General features: G+C 35.6%; 2 protein-coding genes and 1 pseudogene across 3 annotated transcripts in view; 2 read left to right on the top strand and 1 right to left on the bottom strand.

The window, feature by feature from the left end:
- Positions 1-20,168, bottom strand: part of LOC308431924 (olfactory receptor 4F3/4F16/4F29-like) — a gene marked incomplete at both ends in the record, with an annotated part of 138,684 nt that overhangs the window by 14,932 nt on the left and 103,584 nt on the right. The window lies entirely within an intron of this gene.
- LOC308431562 (olfactory receptor 4F3/4F16/4F29-like) lies at positions 4,105-5,043 on the top strand (the record flags this gene model as incomplete). The annotated part of the gene is made up of 1 exon (XM_080931083.1): positions 4,105-5,043. One exon carries the CDS (start codon positions 4,105-4,107, stop codon positions 5,041-5,043), a length of 939 nt encoding a protein of 312 aa, XP_080787209.1.
- Positions 11,645-12,210, top strand: LOC308431579 (large ribosomal subunit protein eL18-like; annotated as a pseudogene). Its single transcript has one exon. The product of its transcript is annotated as a large ribosomal subunit protein eL18-like (transcript).

Genomic DNA, 20,168 nt, shown 5'->3' with positions numbered 1-20,168 from the left:
GTTATATTTCTAGTATTACATAATGGGATCTGAAATTTTTGGTTGCAATGGATGAATCAAATGCTCCTCCAGGGAATAAGTCCCTAACCTGTAAGCATTTTAAAACTATCTTGGTTATTGGCCACTAATATATAATTAGTTTTATATATTCCTATGTTAGGATATCACAGCTACTTTATGTTGGAGAACATAAAGAAATCTGAATCCATGAAGTTAATGTTCATTGTATGCAGGTAAGTGATCTATAGATGGATATTTAGCAATAAGAATAGTGATTTTTTTATAGTTGTGATTCTGCTGTTAGAATTGCTACAAATTTGAGTTATATATTAAACTGGCTGAGTGAGTCTAAAGCAAAGAAGATTTAGCAAAATTAACTGAACAGCATAGGAAAATACTTGTAAAAACTTTACTCACATACTATATACATTGCTGTGTTTTAGTTTCAGCTGGAGTTTGTTGTTACCTGGGGAAATGTAAAAGGAAGTAGAAAACACCAAACAGTTTTGTAATATTTTTTATTAAGCATATCTTATAATTGACCATTCAATTCTCTGATGATGCATGAATGATGCTAGATTCTTCTACTCAACAAATCAGCAAGTATTTATTGGTACAAAATTTGAAATCATAAAAGCTATATTTTTTTTCATCCATCAACTTCTCAAAAGAGTTGGACATATACTGATCATCTCTAAAACAGAAATAAGCTTATTGAAAGTCTTCCAGTGTGAAGAGCATCATAGACACTTGATAAAGTTTAGTATGGACACCAAATAATCCAGGGCTGAACATATACTTTCCAATGTAATTTCATTTTTTAGATATGATATGTATAATTTCAAAATAAAATCTCAAGCTACCAGAAATTATGTTTATTTTCCTCCTATGCTTTATAGCTAATGTTGGGATTCATTTTATTTCTGAACAATAAGTAGAAGAGATAAGGGTAAATAGTATTATTAAGTAGTAATATGCTTATGATTCCCCATAAATTATTCATTATTTTACTAAAGGGACCTGGTTTCTTTTTCTCCTCATAGTTGTACACTCACTATTCACTTTTCCTCATAATATTTTTAGATTTTTCTCTTCAATTTCATTTATTGCTACCTTTTCTCCAAATCTTTGCATCTATAATCCCATAATTTCTAATTCTCTATCACTTTACAATCATGGCGAGTCTCTTTGTCTTCTTTGACTACATCATAACACATTTTAATGTTGTTTTAAGTATTAAAAGATTCTTTTTATGTTTCAAAAGTTTATATCATAATGAACATTGTAGTCTTCAGCTTTATGGACATTATGGTTTATTTGGGAAGGAACTTTAATGAATTGGATTTGTAGTAACCTCTTAAAAAGACACTGATATTCTTTGAAAGCAAATATATTATTTTCAGATTAAAGTTTGTATTTTAATCCCTAAGACAATATGGATATTATGTATTGTCAAATAGGAGACCCTTATATATTGAAAAATCTTGTATTAAAAGAAAAGAGTTAATATATTTTGGACTGTCTTTCAGTGAAGTTTTTTGACACTCCTTTCTTGTTAGCACTTTGTTTCTATTCATTCTTTTATATCATGAATCAAGATTTTTCATGTGCAAATAAAAAATAGAAGATAACATTAACTTTTATCAATTAAAATACATACATGCTGAATATATGATTATGTTCTTTAATTATGTTATTCCTAACTGTATTATAAAATCTATGATTTAAAAATGTGTTCAACAGACAAATAGATTGAGAGTCAGGGGCTCATACCTACTACTAATTTGATGGTGGATGAACTACTGTGGTAATTTTTTTTATCAGAATTCAAAACTCATATAATATTTATTGCATTATGCTTCAATTAATAAAAGTAAAACTATATTGAATTCTGTCACCGGTGTTGGGACATAACATAGTCTACTACATTGTTCCTTTTAGATGGTTCTTTTCAAAGCATGTACTATGCACTCCATTTTAGTGATTATAACTTACCCTTACTGGTCCATGGACAATTACTTTGGATTTAAATTGAGGCATTTTAGTTTTGTTATGATAAAAATGTTTCTAAGCCCCAAATGTTTCTGTGTCTGACATGATGCACTCTGGTAACTGACAGATACAGAAAGGCTTACACCTGACTTGTTAATTCCTTCAGAGAATAGAAATAGACATATGTCATGTCAGTATTTGGTTAGTACTATAAAAGGTTTTGTCAGTTTTTCTGACAATAAAGATAAATAAAAAGGGCCATGAATTTGGAAGAGAGCAAGAAGTATGTAGGAGGGTCTGGAGGGAGAAAGGGAAAAAGAAAAGTGATGTAACTGGATTATAATTTCAAAAATGAAAGAAGTAATAAAATAAATGCTACTAATCTAAAGGAAGACCTCATAGTTTGGTTGATCATTTAATAAACCTTGAAGTTATGTGTTTTCCAGAAGTAGGTAGAGGGAAAAAGGGCCTATTTGTCAGCATAAGATTGCATTGTTGGGTTTCAAAAGGAAGTTGTTTTCATGTGTTGACAAGGCTGTAAATTAATCTTAAAACAAAATCAATTGTTTCCATGTTGGCCAGTTTTCTCTCTTAAAAGGAGTATTTCTGTATTTACTGCATGGGAAACAGAGGAACATGCAACTCAGAGAAAAAAATATGGTAACACTACACAAATGCCACCCACATTCTTGTGTTGTTGGCCAGCCTTTCACAATTCCTAGATGTTGTAGGTGGTTTCTCCTCTCCAGTTTTATTAAGATATGATTAAATAATGAATAACTCTTATTCCTATACATAATCCAGTGTAATGATTTTATATGTGTACGCATTGTGAAGCAATTAAGCCAAACTACTTAGCTATCCTACACATTTATTTCCTATGAGGACATTGAAAATCTCCCCATCCTAACAGAGCACAGCATTACTTTCGACTACAGTTATGATGATCCATGATAGTGTTTTAGAGACAGAGCATCCTAGCAGAGTATCTGTATATTCTGACCAACATTTCCTGTTCCACTTCCCAATCATCGTTATTTCCACATTGTGGTGGTTTGAATATGCTTGGCCCAGAGAGTTGCACTATTTGGAAATGTGGCTTTGTTGAAGGAGGTGTAGCCTTGTTGGAGGAAGTGTGCCACTGTGCTCATAGACCCTCCTTCTAGTTGCCTATAAGCTAATGTTCTCATAGTGGCCTTCAGATGAAGATCTACAACTCTTAGCTGTTCCTGTATCATGCCTGTATGGATGCTGCCTTGATGATAATGGACTGAATTTCTGAAAGGACTGAACCTCTGAACCAGTAAGGTAGCCCCAATTAAATGTTGTCTTTACAAGAGTTGCCTTGGTTGTGATGCCTGTTCATATCAGTAAAACCCTAACTAAAACATACATGGTACAACATGTGTTCACTGCTTTTCTGAAGAAGCAGTCTTGGATTCTATGTATTTGTGAGACTGTCAGTATGACATTTGTGTCTCTTTAATTTCATGTATAGCAATGACCCCTAGGATCAGGCTGATTATCACAAAACAGGATTCCCTTCTTTTAAAAAGCTGAAGACTATTCCACTGTGCCTGTGTGATAGTGTGTGTTTGTATACTATTCACTCAACTGTCAGTGAGCATTTATATATCTCTGTACTGATTATTGTAAGTGATGTTGCAAGGAAAATGAAATTATTTGCGTAAGATGGTGTAATTTCCTCATGTTGCATGGATTGTGAAAAAATGAGTCATGCTTAATCACATGGTAGTTTTAGTAAAATGTTTTTCTCTTTCTTTCTCCCTTCCAAAATTGTGGTCAGTGCCTAATAGGTGAGTAGTTTATTCCAAAGCTTTAAGATAGACATATTTTTTTTTCACATCTACTATAAGCTTCTGATAAAAAGTCTTTAACAGCTATAAAATGATATTTTTATTTTAAAGTTCATTTCTCAACATTAAGTGGTGTTCATTTTTTCATGTCTGTCTTTAATTTGGTTTTAATGTTAGATTATAAACAGACTTTTATAATTTTCTTGGTATAATCTATTAATATAGGCCACTAGTATATTCCATTAATGTAATTTATATTTGCCTGTTTTCTTCTTTAGGCAATACTGACATACTAATGGGAGAAGCAAATATCTCTGTGGTATCAGAGTTTGTATTTCTTGGACTCACCAAGACTTGGAACATCCAGCTTCTTCTCTTTGTGTTCTCCTCTATGTTTTATGTGGCAAGCATGATGGGAAACTCACTCATAATTTTTACTGTGGCTTCAGATCCTCACTTACACACTCCAATGTACTTTCTGTTGGCTAACCTCTCCTTCATTGACTTGGGTGTTTCTTCTGTTACTTCACCCAAGATGATTTACGATCTCTTTAGAAAGCGTAAAGTCATCTCTTTTAGAGGTTGTGTCACTCAAATCTTCTTCATTCACGTCATTGGTGGTGTGGAGATGGTTTTGCTCATAGCCATGGCCTTTGACAGATATGTGGCCATATGTAAACCTCTTCATTACCTGACCATTTTGAGCCCAAGAATGTGTCTCATTTTTGTCGCAATTGCTTGGATAGTTGGCCTTATACATTCTTTGGTTCAGCTGGCATTTGTCATAAACTTACCTTTCTGTGGACCAAATGTGTTGGACAGCTTCTATTGTGACCTTCCACGGTTCATCAAGCTTGCTTGCATAGACACTTATAAACTAGAATTCATGGTCACAGCCAACAGTGGATTCATCTCTGTGGGCTCATTCTTTATACTGATAATTTCATATATTGTCATCATAATTTCTGTACAAAAACACTCTTCAAGTGGTTTCTCCAAAGCCCTTTCTACACTTTCAGCTCATATCTCAGTAGTGGTCTTATTCTTTAGTCCTTTGATATTTGTCTATGCATGGCCATCTACCTCCATACACATGGATAAATTTCTGGCAATATTTGATGCAGTTATCACTCCTTTTCTGAATCCTGTGATCTATACATTCAGGAATCAAGAGATGAAGATGGCAATAAAGAGAGTATTTAAACAGCTATTGAGTTATAGAAAGATCTCTTAAGTGCTTGTCCTGTAAATGTAGCATACATTTTCACCAATCTCAGTACAAAACTGCCTTTCTACAGTTTATCTATCTACATTAATATTTAATCTATTTTTTTTTCTGCTTAGGAGGGTGAGAAAATCCCTTCTGAAAATATAAAAAATTATAGGTATTTACAAAGTAAATATCATAATAATACTGAGCCTCAATTCCCAAGGAATATTTTTGATCTAAATTTTTGGATATAAAGAAGCTGGAAGCCTACACTAAGGCATTTAAAATAGAGAAAATAAGATGTTAAAAATTGCATATAGGAGTTATGGAAGTACTGGGAATACTTGTTTGTCTTTTAACCAATATATATATTTATTTTTATGAATTTCACACATGTATTGATCTTATCTATTCCTTAATTGTTCTTCAACTTTCAGATTTTTCTCTGGCCTTTCTCTCTCTCTCTCTTTATTGATAATTTACTAAATGTTGTTAGTGCTGCCTGTGTGCATGGGTGTAGGGCTATTCACTATAGTATGAGAAACCATCCAGTGGGAACACTCTTTAAAAGATAATTCTATTTTCTTAGGAGTTATCAACTGCCAATAGCTTCTCAATAAGAAATGAAGCCTGAAAAGCGTCCCTTCCATATAATTTTGAAGTCTGATTGTCTTGCACTTGTGTACCACATGTGCAAGTAACTATATCTGATTGGGATTAATAAGTATGATAGTCTTGCAATGTCAGAGACATCATTCCATTGCACTTTCCCCTACTCTTCTGATTTATGTAATTTCAGCTTCTTCTTCCTCCACAATCTTCTTTGAGCCTTGACAGTATGGTGGATATTAATAATGATGCTCCATTTAGGGCTGATATCTTAGTCTTTTATTCTACCACTTTGACAAATTATGCATCTCAGAATTGATTTTGCCCATCACAAAAAGAAGGTTCTTTGACTATAACTATGGATATAAAAATAACTATTTAGAAGGCAATGTGAAATCAGAAGCATAGAGTAAACTAAAATAGCAATCTCTACTCTAGCACTAATGAACTCTCCAGGCATGAGTTTCTGATGAGGAATATGCTATCATGCATGCATGTAAATTTCTTTTGTGAACCAAACCTCAACTTTATCATAGAGCCATTAGATACTCAGATTACAGTTGTGCCAACATGACATCAGTGCCTGCCTTATTATTATTACAATATTAGTACAATATGCAAGGTTCAGCACTGGGTAGGGCAATTAATTTTTTTTAAATCGCCATGAGTCTACATAGCATCTTTTGACATTGTAAAATCTCACTATCAGGAGGGTTTCTGCTTTTGTTCAAGATTAATTCTTCTATACTATGTGGCCAAATGATGGGATGTCTTCAAAATAGGCTCTTCCCATGTGGCTATAGAGGGTAACCAAAGACATTGATGACAGCCTGTGTTATTTTTGAATTGGTTCATTTTGATAGCTTTATTAGTTCTTACATTCCTACATAAATATTTATGTATAATAGAGTGCTATATGTCTTTTCCCCAGATTTTAACAAATTACTTGTACCATGTGAAAACTGTGGAAAGAAAGTGCAGCCATCTATATTTAAAAAGAAAAATGCATATAAATGTGACGTACAAGTAAGGTATAGAAGAGTATGTACCAAAGGATGCTTTTCATTATAGAAATATAGGGGACATGCATTCCCGGTTTGATCAAAATATATTTACCTTTATGAATCATGTATTTTTAATATTGAATTCTTTATTTTTGATATTTACCACTTAAGTTTTCAGATATTTATTAATCTATCTATAAATTGTGTGTACATGAGTGCGTCAGAGGACAACTTGCAGGAGTAAACTTTTCCTTCCACCAGGAACCCAGGTCTTAAAGGCTTGCTGTCAAGTACAACCAGCTGAGCCTTCTCACTACTGGCTCCACCCCACTTAATATTTTCAAATTGCAGTTGACATTGGGAAGCCTATGTATGCCAGGGAATGGAAGAGCCTTGGTAATCATAGTTAGAACTTGAAATTTAGCCACAAGTGTTGTACACACCTGTAAACCTAGCACTCCAGATTCTGAGGCAAGAGGAGCCTGATTTCCAACCCAACCTGTCCTAACTGGAGAATAGAAGACCAAGGTTAGAGATACACTGTCTACCTTAAATAAATGTCTTAAAATTTAAAAGGGAGCATATAAACTATTTGGACAATGTAGAATTAAATTGTGTGTTGATTAATGATAAATGTTTTAAAATTAACTTTCAAAAACATCCATGATTTAAAATTGTATATATTGGCCTTTGTGAAATTGCAAATAAATACATGAGAATATTTCCAATTTTCATGCATGAGTATTAAGTTGTAATACTATCTACTGATTTTTTTGTTTTGTTTTGTTACTTTATTTTAAAACATGTAAAAATATTTATTTTATTTATTCTGGAATTTTTAATTTCCCATCAGAAAAATTTTAGTATCTTTAAAACTTGAATGATTTCTTCTTTTATTAAAAATATTTTTTTGGCAGATAATGGCTGCTGGGAAAGAATCACCATTAATTAGGGGTGTGGTCCCAAGTATGCTCCCTACACATATACTCATGTGCTTACTGGCAGTACTAACTGGTATATGTGGGTTAAAGCATAAATAAATTATTAATAAAATTATAAAAGGAGGACATGACATTGGGGGTTATGGTGGGAAGATGATGGATGGATATGATCAAGATACATTGTGTATTTTTATGAAAATTTCAAAGTATTATAAATTTAAAACCAAAACCAAAGTGGGCAGTTCTCCAGAAACTATATACAACAAAATTGTTTCAGACCTCTATATGCATAAACACACACACGCGCGCGCGCGCGCGCACGCACACACACACACACACACACACACAAACACAGACATGTATACCCACAGAGATATCCACATAACAGAAATACTGAGATAAGATAAATTTGAGAAATACAGCAGGCTCTAACAATTACATATTCTATTCACTGATCTTAACTTAAATAAAACTTAAATAAAGTCTTTCAAGTAACCGTGACTTATTCTCCCAAGATGATAGTAATGTTCTCACCAATCTCTCAGTCTCATGGATATAAATATGTATCAACACAACCAGCATTAGGGGCAGTGCCTCAGAATCCCCTGGGCAATCTATACAAGAAAAATTTAATTGCCTTGATCTTGTGCAGATGAAAACAAGTAAGTCTGAGAATTTCAGTACAAATTGTGTTGTTAAAGGTTTGTAAAGTTGTATATAAGTTGTAATTAAACATTGGTGAATTCCTTTATGCTTTCTAATTTAGAACATTTTCTCTTATTTCTTTTGGGTTTTTCTAAGACCTAGCAATTTATGCATTAATCTTTAGTCTTATAGTCTTATAATTGTATCTGTTCATTCTTATAGTTCTGTTCTTATAAATATCATTACTATTGTCATTTTTCTCTTTTTTCCCTGAAACAAACTTTGCGAAAATTACTTAAGTATGACAAATACATAATTATTTTACTTTTAAATAAAAATTCAAATTTTCCTTATTGAAAAAACTTTTCTTTTGACAGACCATTAGTCTTGCAGTCTCTCCTCCCCACTGTATACTTCTTCTGTGTTCCCCACAGACTATTCCGTTTTAACCTCTTTTCCTCAATTCATCACTGTAGTTCAGCTCCCAAATCAAGCAAACACTATGGCAAAAGTTGACATGTGCCAGAGGAACATAATAAGCTTCCCTCAGTTCTTTGCTTCACCCTCTCTTTCCCTAGACTGAGTCTCTTAGTTTTATATCTAGTGCTCCATAGTTCAACATTTGCACCCTCTCTCCATATTCTTTGTGTGTCCTAGAGACCAAACCCTCCTAATCTCCCTTCCCCAACACATAATGGTATTCCAGCCTTTAATAACAGAAGAATTCTTTGTGACACATAAGCAGAGCTGTCCAGAGAAACAGGAAACATGCAGTCATCAAACTAACTCAAAATCCATAGAAAATGCATAAAACAAAGAACAAAAACCTAACAAAGACAAACCTCAAAGCAGCATTAAGACTCATAATTATTGCAAACCCAGATGCCTAGACACCATTGAGAAAATAAAATCAATAATGGCCATGGCAATATATATCAGAGTCCAGTTTTCCTACCAGAGAAGTCCCAAATACTCCAACATAGCAGATACATAAGAAAAAGAAAATACACAATGTGAAGTTGGTAGAAGTCTTTGAAAAGGACACAAATGATTCCCTCAAATAATTACAAGAAAATACCAAGAAACAATATCAGGAAGACATCTCTTAAAAAAAAGATGAGAAGATACAAAATGTTGAAGGAAATGGTAAAAACTGTTTGAGACTTAAAGAGATAGATGCAATAAAGAAAACAAACCCAAGGGGCTTTTGGAAATGAAATGGTTAAAGATTCTTTAGTAAGTATTTAGTAACTTTTATGAGTGTAGGTGCCCTTGCATTTGGAACATAGATATTCAGAATTGATATTCATTTTGGTTGGTTTTTCCTTTGAGGAGTATGAAGTATCTTTTCTTGTCTTTTTTGATTACTTTTTGTTTAAAGTTGATTTTAGTTGCTATTAGAATGGCTATTCCAGCTTGTTTCTTGGGACCATTTGCTTGGAAAGTTGTTTTCCAGCCTTTTACTCTGAGGTAGTGTCTGTCTTTGTCATTGATGTATGTTTCCTGCATGCAGCAAAATGCTTGGTCCTGTTTATGTAACCAGTCTGTTAGTCTATGCCTTTTTATTGGATAATCGAGCCCATTGATGTTGAGAAATATTAGGGACCAATGATTGTTGTTTCAATTTATTTTTATTATTAGAGGTGAAATTATGTTTGTGTGTCTTTCTTCTTTTGAGTTAGTTGCAAGAATATTACTTTCTTGCTTTTCCTAGGGTGTAGTTTCTCTACTTGTGTTTGAGTTTTCCATATATTGTCCTTTGCAGGACTGGATCTGTGGAAAGATACTGTATAAATTTGTTTTTGTCATGGAATATCTTGGATTCTCCATCTATGTTAACTGGGAGTTTTGCTGGATATAGTAGCCTTGGCTGGCATTTGTATTCTTTTAGAATCTGTATGAAATCTGCCTAGGATCTTCTAGCTTTCATAGTCTATGTTGAAAAGTCTGGTGTGATTCTGATAGGTCAGCCTTTATATGTTACTTGACATTTTTCTCTTACTGCTTTTAATATTCTTTTTGTTTTGTGCATTTGGTGTTTTGACTATTATGTGATGTGAGGAATTTCTTTTCTGGTACAATCTATTTGAAGTTCTGTAGGCTTCTTGTATGTTTAAGGCCTTCTCTTTCTTTAGGTTAGGGAAGTTTTCTTCTATAAATGTGTTGAAGATATTTACTGTTCCTTTTAGTTGGGAATCTTCACTCTCTTCTATATATATTATCTTGAGGTTTATTCTTCTTACTGTGTCCTGGATTTCCTGGATGTTTTGGATTAGGAGCCTTTTGCATTTTTCATTTTCTTTGACTGTTGTATCAATAGTTTCTATGGTATCTCTTATCCTCTCTTTTATCTCTTGTGTTTTGTTGGTGATGCTTGTATCTATGAATCCTGATCTCCTTCTTAGGTTTTGACATCCTCAGGGCTGTCTCTCATTGTCATTTCTTTATTGTTTTTATTTTTATTTTTAGATTCTTGATGGTTTTATTCAATATATTTACCTGTTTGGTTGTTTCCTCTTTAAATGCTTCTACCTGTTTAATAGTGTTGTCCTGTATTTCTTTAAGGGAGTTATTCATGACCTTCTTAAAGTTCTCTAACATCATCATGAGTTGTGATTTTAAATCAGAATCCTGCTTTTCTGGTGTGTTTGGGTGTGCAGTACTTTCTGTGGTGGGGAAACTGGGTTCTGATGATGCTAAGTGGCATTGGTTTCTGTTGCTTAGCTTTTTGGACTTGCCTATTGCCATCTGTTTATTTCTGGCATTAATTGGTCTTACTGATTCTGACAGTAGCTTGACCCTCTTATAAGTCTGTGTGTCAGTACTACTCTGGGACCAGCTCTCTCTCTGCAGGATATGGGTACAGAGAGCTATGTCATAGGGTCTGTACTGGGCACAGACAGAAACCAGAAGGATCCTGTCCCAGACTGCTTCTCAATTCTTGTGTCCTGAAGGCTCCAGGCGGGCTCCTCAGAGCAGAAGTGGTGGTCTTATCTATGCTCTCAGGTGTGTCAGTACTTCTTGGGGGGACCAGCTCTCTTCCAGTGTGGTCTGGGTCTAGAGAACAGTGGCAGTGTCACCTTCAACTACAGGTGGAAACCGGAAGCATTAATCATGGCTTAATATTTAAAATAAGGATAGATCCAAACATTCTGTTTAATTAAAAATTATTTTGAAAACTAACAGTAGTAGCCAATGTTCTTAGCTTCTATTAGGTGTTCTGTGACTTTCAATATTTAGTTGCATGTGTTCATACTAAAATTTTGATATTAGCACTTATATTTAGGTATAGTTCTATCTAGTATTCAACAGTTTATGTGTACAGAGACATTCATCATCAACAGAAAATAACAAATGGGAGAGAAAATCTCAGATGTAGAATGTACCGTTGAGCTTTCTGGACCTGGCCGAGCAGGAGGCGCCATCATGGGTGTTGACATTCGCCACAACAAGGACTGAAAGGTTCGGCGCAAGGAGCCCAAGAGCCAGGACATCTACCTGCAGCTGCTAGTCAAGCTGTACAGGTTTCTGGCCAGACGGACCAACTCCACCTTCAATCAGGTTGTGCTGAAAAGGTTGTTTATGAGCCGCACTAACCGGCCACCTCTGTCCCTGTCCCGAATGATCCGAAAAATGAAGCTTCCTGGCCGGGAGAACAAAACCGCTGTGGTTGTGGGGACAGTCACAGATGATGTGCGGATTCTGGAAGTGCCCAAGCTGAAGGTGGGTGCTCTGTGGGTGAGCAGCCGGCCCGAAGTCGCATTCTCAAGGCTGGTGGTAAGATTCTTACCTTTGACCAGCTGGCCCTGGATTCTCCCAAGGGGCGAGGCACTGTGCTCCTGTCTGGTCCCCGGAAGGGCCGAGAGGTGTACCGACACTTCGGCAAGGCGCCAGGAACTCCATACAGCCACACCAAACCCTATGTCCGGTCCACGGGCCGGAAGTTCGAGTGTGCCAGAGGCTGAAGGGCCAGCCGAGGCTACAAAAACTAACCTGGATCTTACTGTTAACAAACAAGCTTTGGATGTTGAAAAAAAAAAAAAAAAAAAGAATGTACCGTTGAAGAAGTTCATGACACAAAACATCTAAAAAATTCTAGGATGCTATGAAAAGAGCAAATATATGAATAATAGAAATAGAAGAGGGAGAAGACTCACAGGTCCTAGGCTTAGAAAATAGTTCTACAAAATCATAGAAGAGAATTTTCCCAACCTAAAGAAAGGAATGTCATAAATATAAAGAAACTTATGCATCCACCAAACCCATGCATTATTGCTGATGCCAAGAAGTGCTTAGTGTCAAGAGCCTGATATGGATGCCTCCTCAGAGACTGGGCCAGAGCCTTTCTGATACAGATAGAATGATTGCAGCTAACCATCGGACTGAGCATGGAAACCCCAATGAAGGAGCTAGAGAAAGGACTGAAGGAGCTGAAACGGTCTTCAATCCCATGAAAAGAATAAAATTATCAACCAACAAAACACTCCAGAGCTCCCAGGAACTGAAACACTAACCAATGAATATACATGGAGAGACCCATGGCTCCAGTTGCATATGTAACAGAGGACAGCATTGTCTGGCATCAATGGGAGGAGAGGCCTTTAGTCCAGTGGAGGCATATTTTCCCAGTGTAGGAAAATGCCAAGGCGCTGAGGTGGGAGTGGGTGGTTGGGAGAGGGAGCGCCTTAATGTAAGCAAGGGGAGTGGGAGTGGGGAAAAGGGGGTAACATTTGAAATGTAAATATCGAGAATATTTAATAATAAAAGATAGAAACAGACTTCTGGTTATTTCACCAGTAAGTAACACACAGGCTCACACAATGTATAATGTCTATTGTCTTTATTAAGTAACTAATATTTTAGTTATAAGTAATTGTACAGTGTTATCTGAATTGTGCATGTATCAATATAGAAAAGTAATGAACTGTTCTCCCATACCAAAATAAAGTCCAAAACAGAAAAAATAAACAAGTAAAGAAGCTTACAGAATACCAAATAGATTGGACCAGAAAAGGAAATCCTCCTTCCACATAATAATTAAAATACTAAATAGGCAGAATGAAGAAAGAATATGAAAAGCTGCAAGAGAAAAAAGGGAAGTAGTAAGTAACATATAAAGACAACCTATTAGCATTACACCTGTCTTCTCTACAGAAATACTAAAAGCCAGAAGGACTTAGTCAGATGTGTTGCAGACACTAAAAGACCTTAGATGTCTGTCAGGTCAGCCTACTATACCTAATAAAAATTTTTAAAATTGTTTTCGAAATTAAGTTAATTTTTAATTTATTCACGTTAAATGCCTCAACCCTTCTCTTAGTCCTTCATTCTTCCTCTTCTTTTCTCTTCTGGGTGGGTAGGGGAACCCCTTGGGTATTCTGCACACCCTGGTACTTCCAGTCTCTTTGAGGATAGGCACTTTCTCTCCTACTGAGGTCAGATGAGGCAGCCCAACTAGAAGGACATATCCCACATACAATAAAAAGCTTTCAGGATAGCCCCTGCTCCAGCTGTTCAGGATCTACATAAAGCTCCACTGCTCGTCTGCTACATATGAGTGGGGAGGCCTAGGTCCATCCTGGAAAAGGGCTGGGAAAATGTTTTCTAAGATAAAGAAATTAAAAAGCAACTCAAGTAGTCATTCTAATATCTCATATCTCATATCTAATATCTAATAAAATAATCTTTTAACCAAAATTAATCAAAAGAGAAGGGAAGGACATTTCATAATCATCAAAGAAAAAGATCCACCAGGATAGTGTCTCAATTCTGAACATCTATGACCAAATGCAAGGGTACATACATTTGTAAAAGAAACATTATTAAAGCTTAAATCACACATTGAACTTCAAACATTAATAGTAGGAAACTTCAACACCTCACTCTCACCAATGTACACTTCATCAAGACAGAATCTCAACAGAGAAATAATAAAACTAACAGAGGTTATGAATCAGGTGGACCTAACAGATACCTACAGAACATTTCACCCAAACACAAAAGAATACACCTTCTTCTCAGTTCCTCATGGAACCTTCTCCAAAACTTACTACATAGTGGGTCACAAAAAAGCCTCAATAGATACAAGAAAATTGAATTAACCCCTTGAGTCTTTTCAGACCACCATTGATTAAAGCTGGACTTCATCAACAACAACAGAAATTACAGAAATTCTACAAACTTAGGGATCCCGAACTCTCTACTCAGTGATCACTGGGTCAGGGAAGAAATAAAAATGAAATTAAAGACTTCCTAGAATTCAATGAGAATGAAGACACACCATACCCAAACTTATGAGGCACAATAGAAGCATTGCTAAGAGGAATGTTTATAGCACTAAGTGTCTTTATAAAGAAATTGGAGAGATTTCACACTAGTGACTTAATAGCACAAAGGCTCTAGAACAAAAAGACTCAAACATACCCATGAGAAAGAGATGACAAGACATAATCCAACTTAAGGCTGGAATCAACAAATTAGAAAAAGAGAAAACAATATACAGAATCAATGAATCCAAGAACTGGTTCTTTGAAAATATCAACGAGATAGATAAACCCTTAGCCAAGCTAACTAAAAGGTAGAGAGACATTATTAAAATCAACAAAGTCAGAAATAAAAATAGAGACATAACAATAGAGATTGATAAAAACCAATGGATCATTAGGTCTTATTTCAAAAGCCTGTGCTCCTCAAATTGGAAAATATAAACAAAATGCATTATTTTATTGATAGATACTACTTATCAAAATTAATTCAGGATAAAGTAAACAATTTAAATAGTTCTATAACCCCTTAGGAAATAGAAGCAGTCATTAAAAATCTACCTCCTCTGAAAGCCCAGGGCCAGAAATTTTTAACACAGAATACTACCCAATGTTGAAAGAAGAGGTAACACCAATAATCTTCAAATTATTCTGCAAAATAGAAACAGAAAGAATGTTGCCACACTCAATTTGTGAGGCATAAGTCACTTTCATACCTAAACCACAGAAAGACTCCACAAAGGAGAACTTTTGATCAATTTATTTTATGAATATTGATGCAAACATGCTCAATAAAAATGCACAGAAAAAAGTGTTGTTTAAAATGAGTTTTCTGAATAACCATAAATTGAGTAGGTATAGAATTTCATTATGACAATAAATCGGACAAAAATTGTGGAATACTTACGCAGTGGAGCACTACTCAGCTATCAGAAACAATGACTTTATGGGATTTCTAAGAAAATGGATGCATCTAGAGAATATCATCCTGAGTGAGGTAACTCAGTCGCAAAAGAACAGTCATAATATGTAGTCACTAACAATTGGATACTAACCCCAGAAAGCTATGAACACCCCAGAAACAACTCACAGACTATATGAAGTTCAAGAAAAAACAAAGGCCAAAAAAAAAAAAAAAAAAAAAAAAAAGAAAAGAAAAGAAAGCCTCAGTCCTTCTTAGGAAAAAAATAAATGTATAGCACCCTCTCAGAGTGTGGTACACCTAGACCTTAAATAATTAATAATCCAAGAGCTAAAATAATAGCTTTGTGGCAATTTTTGGTATCATTGTGCTTAATCTGTACTCAACAAGAAATCTGTTTCCATGTTACCTTCTGTCCTGCATGTGTTTTATGCCTATGGTAACTAGTGGGATTTCAATGCATGCTATCAAACCTCTAAAAGAATTAAGTACTGACAAAAATATTCATCTAATGTTATTTCAAAATCCCTTTAAAAATCTGCATATGTATCCCTCTTTTTTTAAAAATATAAAGTTGTAAGAAAAAAAAGAGTTAATAGGTGGAAGCTTTAACTTATATTAATAAATAATTTAATGTATTTAAATAATAAGTAAATGCCACTAAAATAAAGGATTTATACGGTTTATTAAAGTGATTAATCAGTTAAAAAAAAAAAGAAAAGAAAAGAAAAAGAAAGCGAATAGAAGAGGGACCTGAAAGTTCTGAAACTTTTCACTCTGAGAAGAGTGAAAAAAGAGTGTTCTACCAGGAATGGTTGGTCTCTTTGGAATGGGAGCAGAGGGTCAAGAGTGGTTTGCTGTAATGCTTGCTGAAGTTGGGAGCTGGAAGACTGAAGTTGAGACAGAGAGGTTAGGAAGGAAAGGTCCGTGGGATAACTGGAAATGTGTAGTGGCAAAAGAAATGTGCCGCAGCTGCTTTGTTACTGAACTAAGGAGGAGGCTGGGAGATTGCGTTTAGAGGAGAGGAGGTAAAGGTAAAGTTTACTTGTCTCTGTGGCCTGCTCAGTTGATGTGTTCTCAAGGAATTCCTCCTGGCGTTGGTGGCTGGGATACTAGTTTGAGTTGCGAGAAGGAAGTCTGGAGGGGATAGTGTTTATGATCTGTTGGGGCTGGGGTAAGACTGCAAAGGACTACAACGTCAGGGGTTCTGACATGAGATGGGTTTGAGAGTGGAGGATTGGATGTGGTGGAGCAGAAGAAGCAGAAGCCAAGAGCTGCAGCCAGGTTACCTGCTCCTCTGAAGGTAGTGCTCATGTATTTTTTTTTTTAAAAAAAGTTATTTTATATGCATGAGTCTTGTCTGCATGTGAATATATGGACTGTGTGGATTCGTTTTTTTTCCGGCAAGGCAGAGGCCATGGACTGGTGCTGCTTACTGCTTTGCTCCTTATGGCTTCCTCAGTTTTTTTTTTTTTTTTTAGAAATATAGTGTATGTTTTTAAAATTCTTTGGGGGTTAATTTAACACACCATTATTTAAGTATAATATTTAATTTATGAAATAACCATATAATGCAAAATTTTAAATTACAAAATTTATAAATTAAATTTCTTGCAAATTAATCACATTATTTGTGGATTTTTTTTGGATTTTATTTTCTATATTCTGAAAATTCCACCCCCCATTGCCTCTATGAAGGTGCTCCCTCTTCTAACTACCTTCTCCCACCTCAGCATCTTGGCATTGCTTTACACTGGGAGCCTTTACTGGACCAAAGGCCTCTCCTCCCATTGATGCCAGAGAATGCTATCCTCTGCTGCATACACATTTGGAGTCATGAGTGAACTCATAAGTTGGTGTGAACACATTGAGCTCATGTGAACACATTGGTTGGCATTTTAGTCTCTGGGATCTGTGGTAGGTTTGGTTAATTGATGATTTTATTCTTCCCATGGTGTTGTAGATCCTTTCAGCTCCTTCAGTTCTTTCTCTAACACCTACACTAGGGTCCCCATATTCAGTCTGACGGTAAGGTGCAGTCATCTTCCTCTGTATCAGTAAGGCTCGGGGAGAAGCTCTGAGGAGTCATCCATATCGGGCTCCTGCCAGTAAGCACTACCTGGCATCAGCAATAGTGCTTGGGTTTAGTGGTTGCATATATGATGGATCCTCAGAAAAGGAAATCTCTGGATGACCTTTTCTTCCACCTCTGCTCTTCTATTTGTCCCATTATTTCCTCCGAGTGTTTTGTTCTCCATTTATCTACCTATTTATTTATTTATTTATTTACATTTTAAAGGTTGTAATTAAGTATTTGTGGGTACATATAATACACATATGTATATATGTAACAATAATATAGGAAAAGGTTATTAATTTGAGGGGATAGGAGAGAAACTGAGAGGGGTTGTAGAAAGGAAATGGGGATGTGATACAGTTCTATTTTAATTAAAATATATTCTTTTTTCCCCCTGAACTTCACACAGTCTGTGAGTGGTTTCTGGGGTGTTAGGAGCTTTCTGGGGTTAGTATTCCATTATCAGTGACTGCATATTATGTCTGTTCTTTTATGGCTGGGTTACCTCACTCAGGAAGATATTCTCTAGATGCAACCATTTTCTTAAGAATTTCATAAAGCCATTGTTTCTAATAGTTGAGTAGTACTTCATTGTGTAAATGTACCACAATTTTTGTATCCATTCATCTACTGAAGGACATCTGGTTTCTTTCAAGCTTCTGGCTCTTATAAATAGAGCTGCAATGAACATTGTGGTGCATGTATCTTTGTTGTATGTTGGAGAATATCTAGGGTAAATGCCCAGAAGTGAAAAAACTGGGTCTTCAGGTAGTACTATGTTCAATTTTCTGAGGAAGTGCCAGACTGATTTCCAGAGTGGTTGTACCAGTTTACAACCCCACCAACAGTGGAGAAGTGTTCCTCTTTCTCCACATCCTCGCCAGCATCTGTTGTCATCTGAGTTTTGGATCTTGGCCAATCTGACTGGTGTGAGGTGGAATCTCAGGGTATTTTTGATTTGCATTTCCCTGAGGGCTAAGGATGTTGAGCACTTCCTTAGATGTTTCTCAGCTATTCGATATTCCTCGATTGAGAACTTTTTGTTTAAGTCTGTACCCAATTTTTTAATAGGGTTGTTTGATTCTCTGGTATCTCGTTTTTTGAGTCTTTTGTATACCTTGGATATTAGGCCTCTATCTGATGTGGAGTTGGTAAAAATCTTTTCCCATTCTGTTGGCTGCCGTTTTGTTTTCATGATAGTGTCTTTAGCCTTACAGAAACTTTGCAATCTCATTAAGTCCCATTTGTCAATCTTTGACCTTAGAGCTCGAGCTATTGGTGTTCTGTTCAGGAAATTTTCTCCTGTGCCTGTGAGTTCTAAGGTTTTCCCTACTTTATCATCTAATAGTTTCAGTGTACCTGGTTTAATGTGGAGATCTTCGATCCACTTGCACTTGAGCTTTGTATAAGGAGATAAGAAAGGGTTTATTTTCATTTTTCTGCATGCTGAGTGCCAGTTGGACCAACACCATTTTTTGAATAGGCTGTCCTTTTTCCATTGAACGTTTACAGCTCATTTGTCAAAAATCAGGTGACCATATACGTGAGGGCTCATTTCTGGATCTTCTGTTCTATTCCATTGATTCACGTGCCTATTTTGGTACCAATACCATGCAGTTTTCAGCACAATTGCCTTGTAATATAACTTGAGGTCAGGAATAGTGATTCCCGCTGATGTTCTCTTGTTGAGGATGGATTTTGCCATTCTAGGTCTTTTTTTATTTCAAATGAAATTGCACATTGCTCTTTCCAACTCCATGAAGAACTGTGTTGGAATTTTGATGGGGATTGCATTCAATCTGTAGATTGATTTTGGTAAAATGGCCATTTTTAAAATGTTGATCCTTCCAATCCATGAGAATGGAAAATCTTTCTATTTTCTGAGGTCTTTCTCGATTTCCTACTTTAGAGGTTTGAAGTTCTTGACATATAGGTCATGCACCTGCTTAGTTAGAGTCACACCAAGGTATTTCATAGTATTTGTGACTATTGTGAAGGGTATCTTTTTCCTAATTTCTTTCTCCACATGTTTTTCCTTTGAATATAGGAAGACTACTGATTTGCTTGAATTAATTTTATATCCAGCCACTGTGTAGAACTTGTTTATCAGCTGTAGGAGTTCTCTGGTGGAATTTGTGTGGTTGCTTAAGTACACTATCATGTCATCTGCAAATAGTGATGTTTTTACTTCTTCCTTTCCAATTTGTATCCCTTTGATTTCTTTTTGCTGTCTAATTGCTCCAGCCAGGACTTCCAGTACTATGTTGAATAGGTAGGGGGAGAGTGGGCAACCTTGTTGAGTCCCTGATTTTAGTGGGATTGCTTCAAATTTCCCACTGTTAAGTTTGATGTTGACTCTATATTGCTTTTATTATGTTTACGTATGGGCCTTGGATTCCTGTTCTTTCCAAAACTTTTAACATGAAGGGGTGTTGAATTTTGTCAAATTCTTTCTCAGCATTTAGTGAAATGACCATGTGGTTTTTTTCTTTGAGTTTGTTTATATGGTGGATTATATTGATGGATTTCTGTATGTTAAACCATCCCTGCATGCCAGGGATGAAGCCTACTTGATCATGGTGAATGATTGTTTTGATGTGTTCTTGGATTCGGTTTGCAAGGATTTTGTTGAGTTTTTTGCATCAATGTTCATAAGTGAGATTGGTCTGAGGTTCTCTTTTCTTGTAG

This window comes from Micromys minutus (genome assembly GCF_963924665.1).
Source record: "Micromys minutus genome assembly, chromosome: 17".
Classification (NCBI taxonomy): domain Eukaryota; kingdom Metazoa; phylum Chordata; class Mammalia; order Rodentia; family Muridae; genus Micromys; species Micromys minutus.
This window is presented reverse-complemented; position numbering and strand designations above follow the sequence as displayed.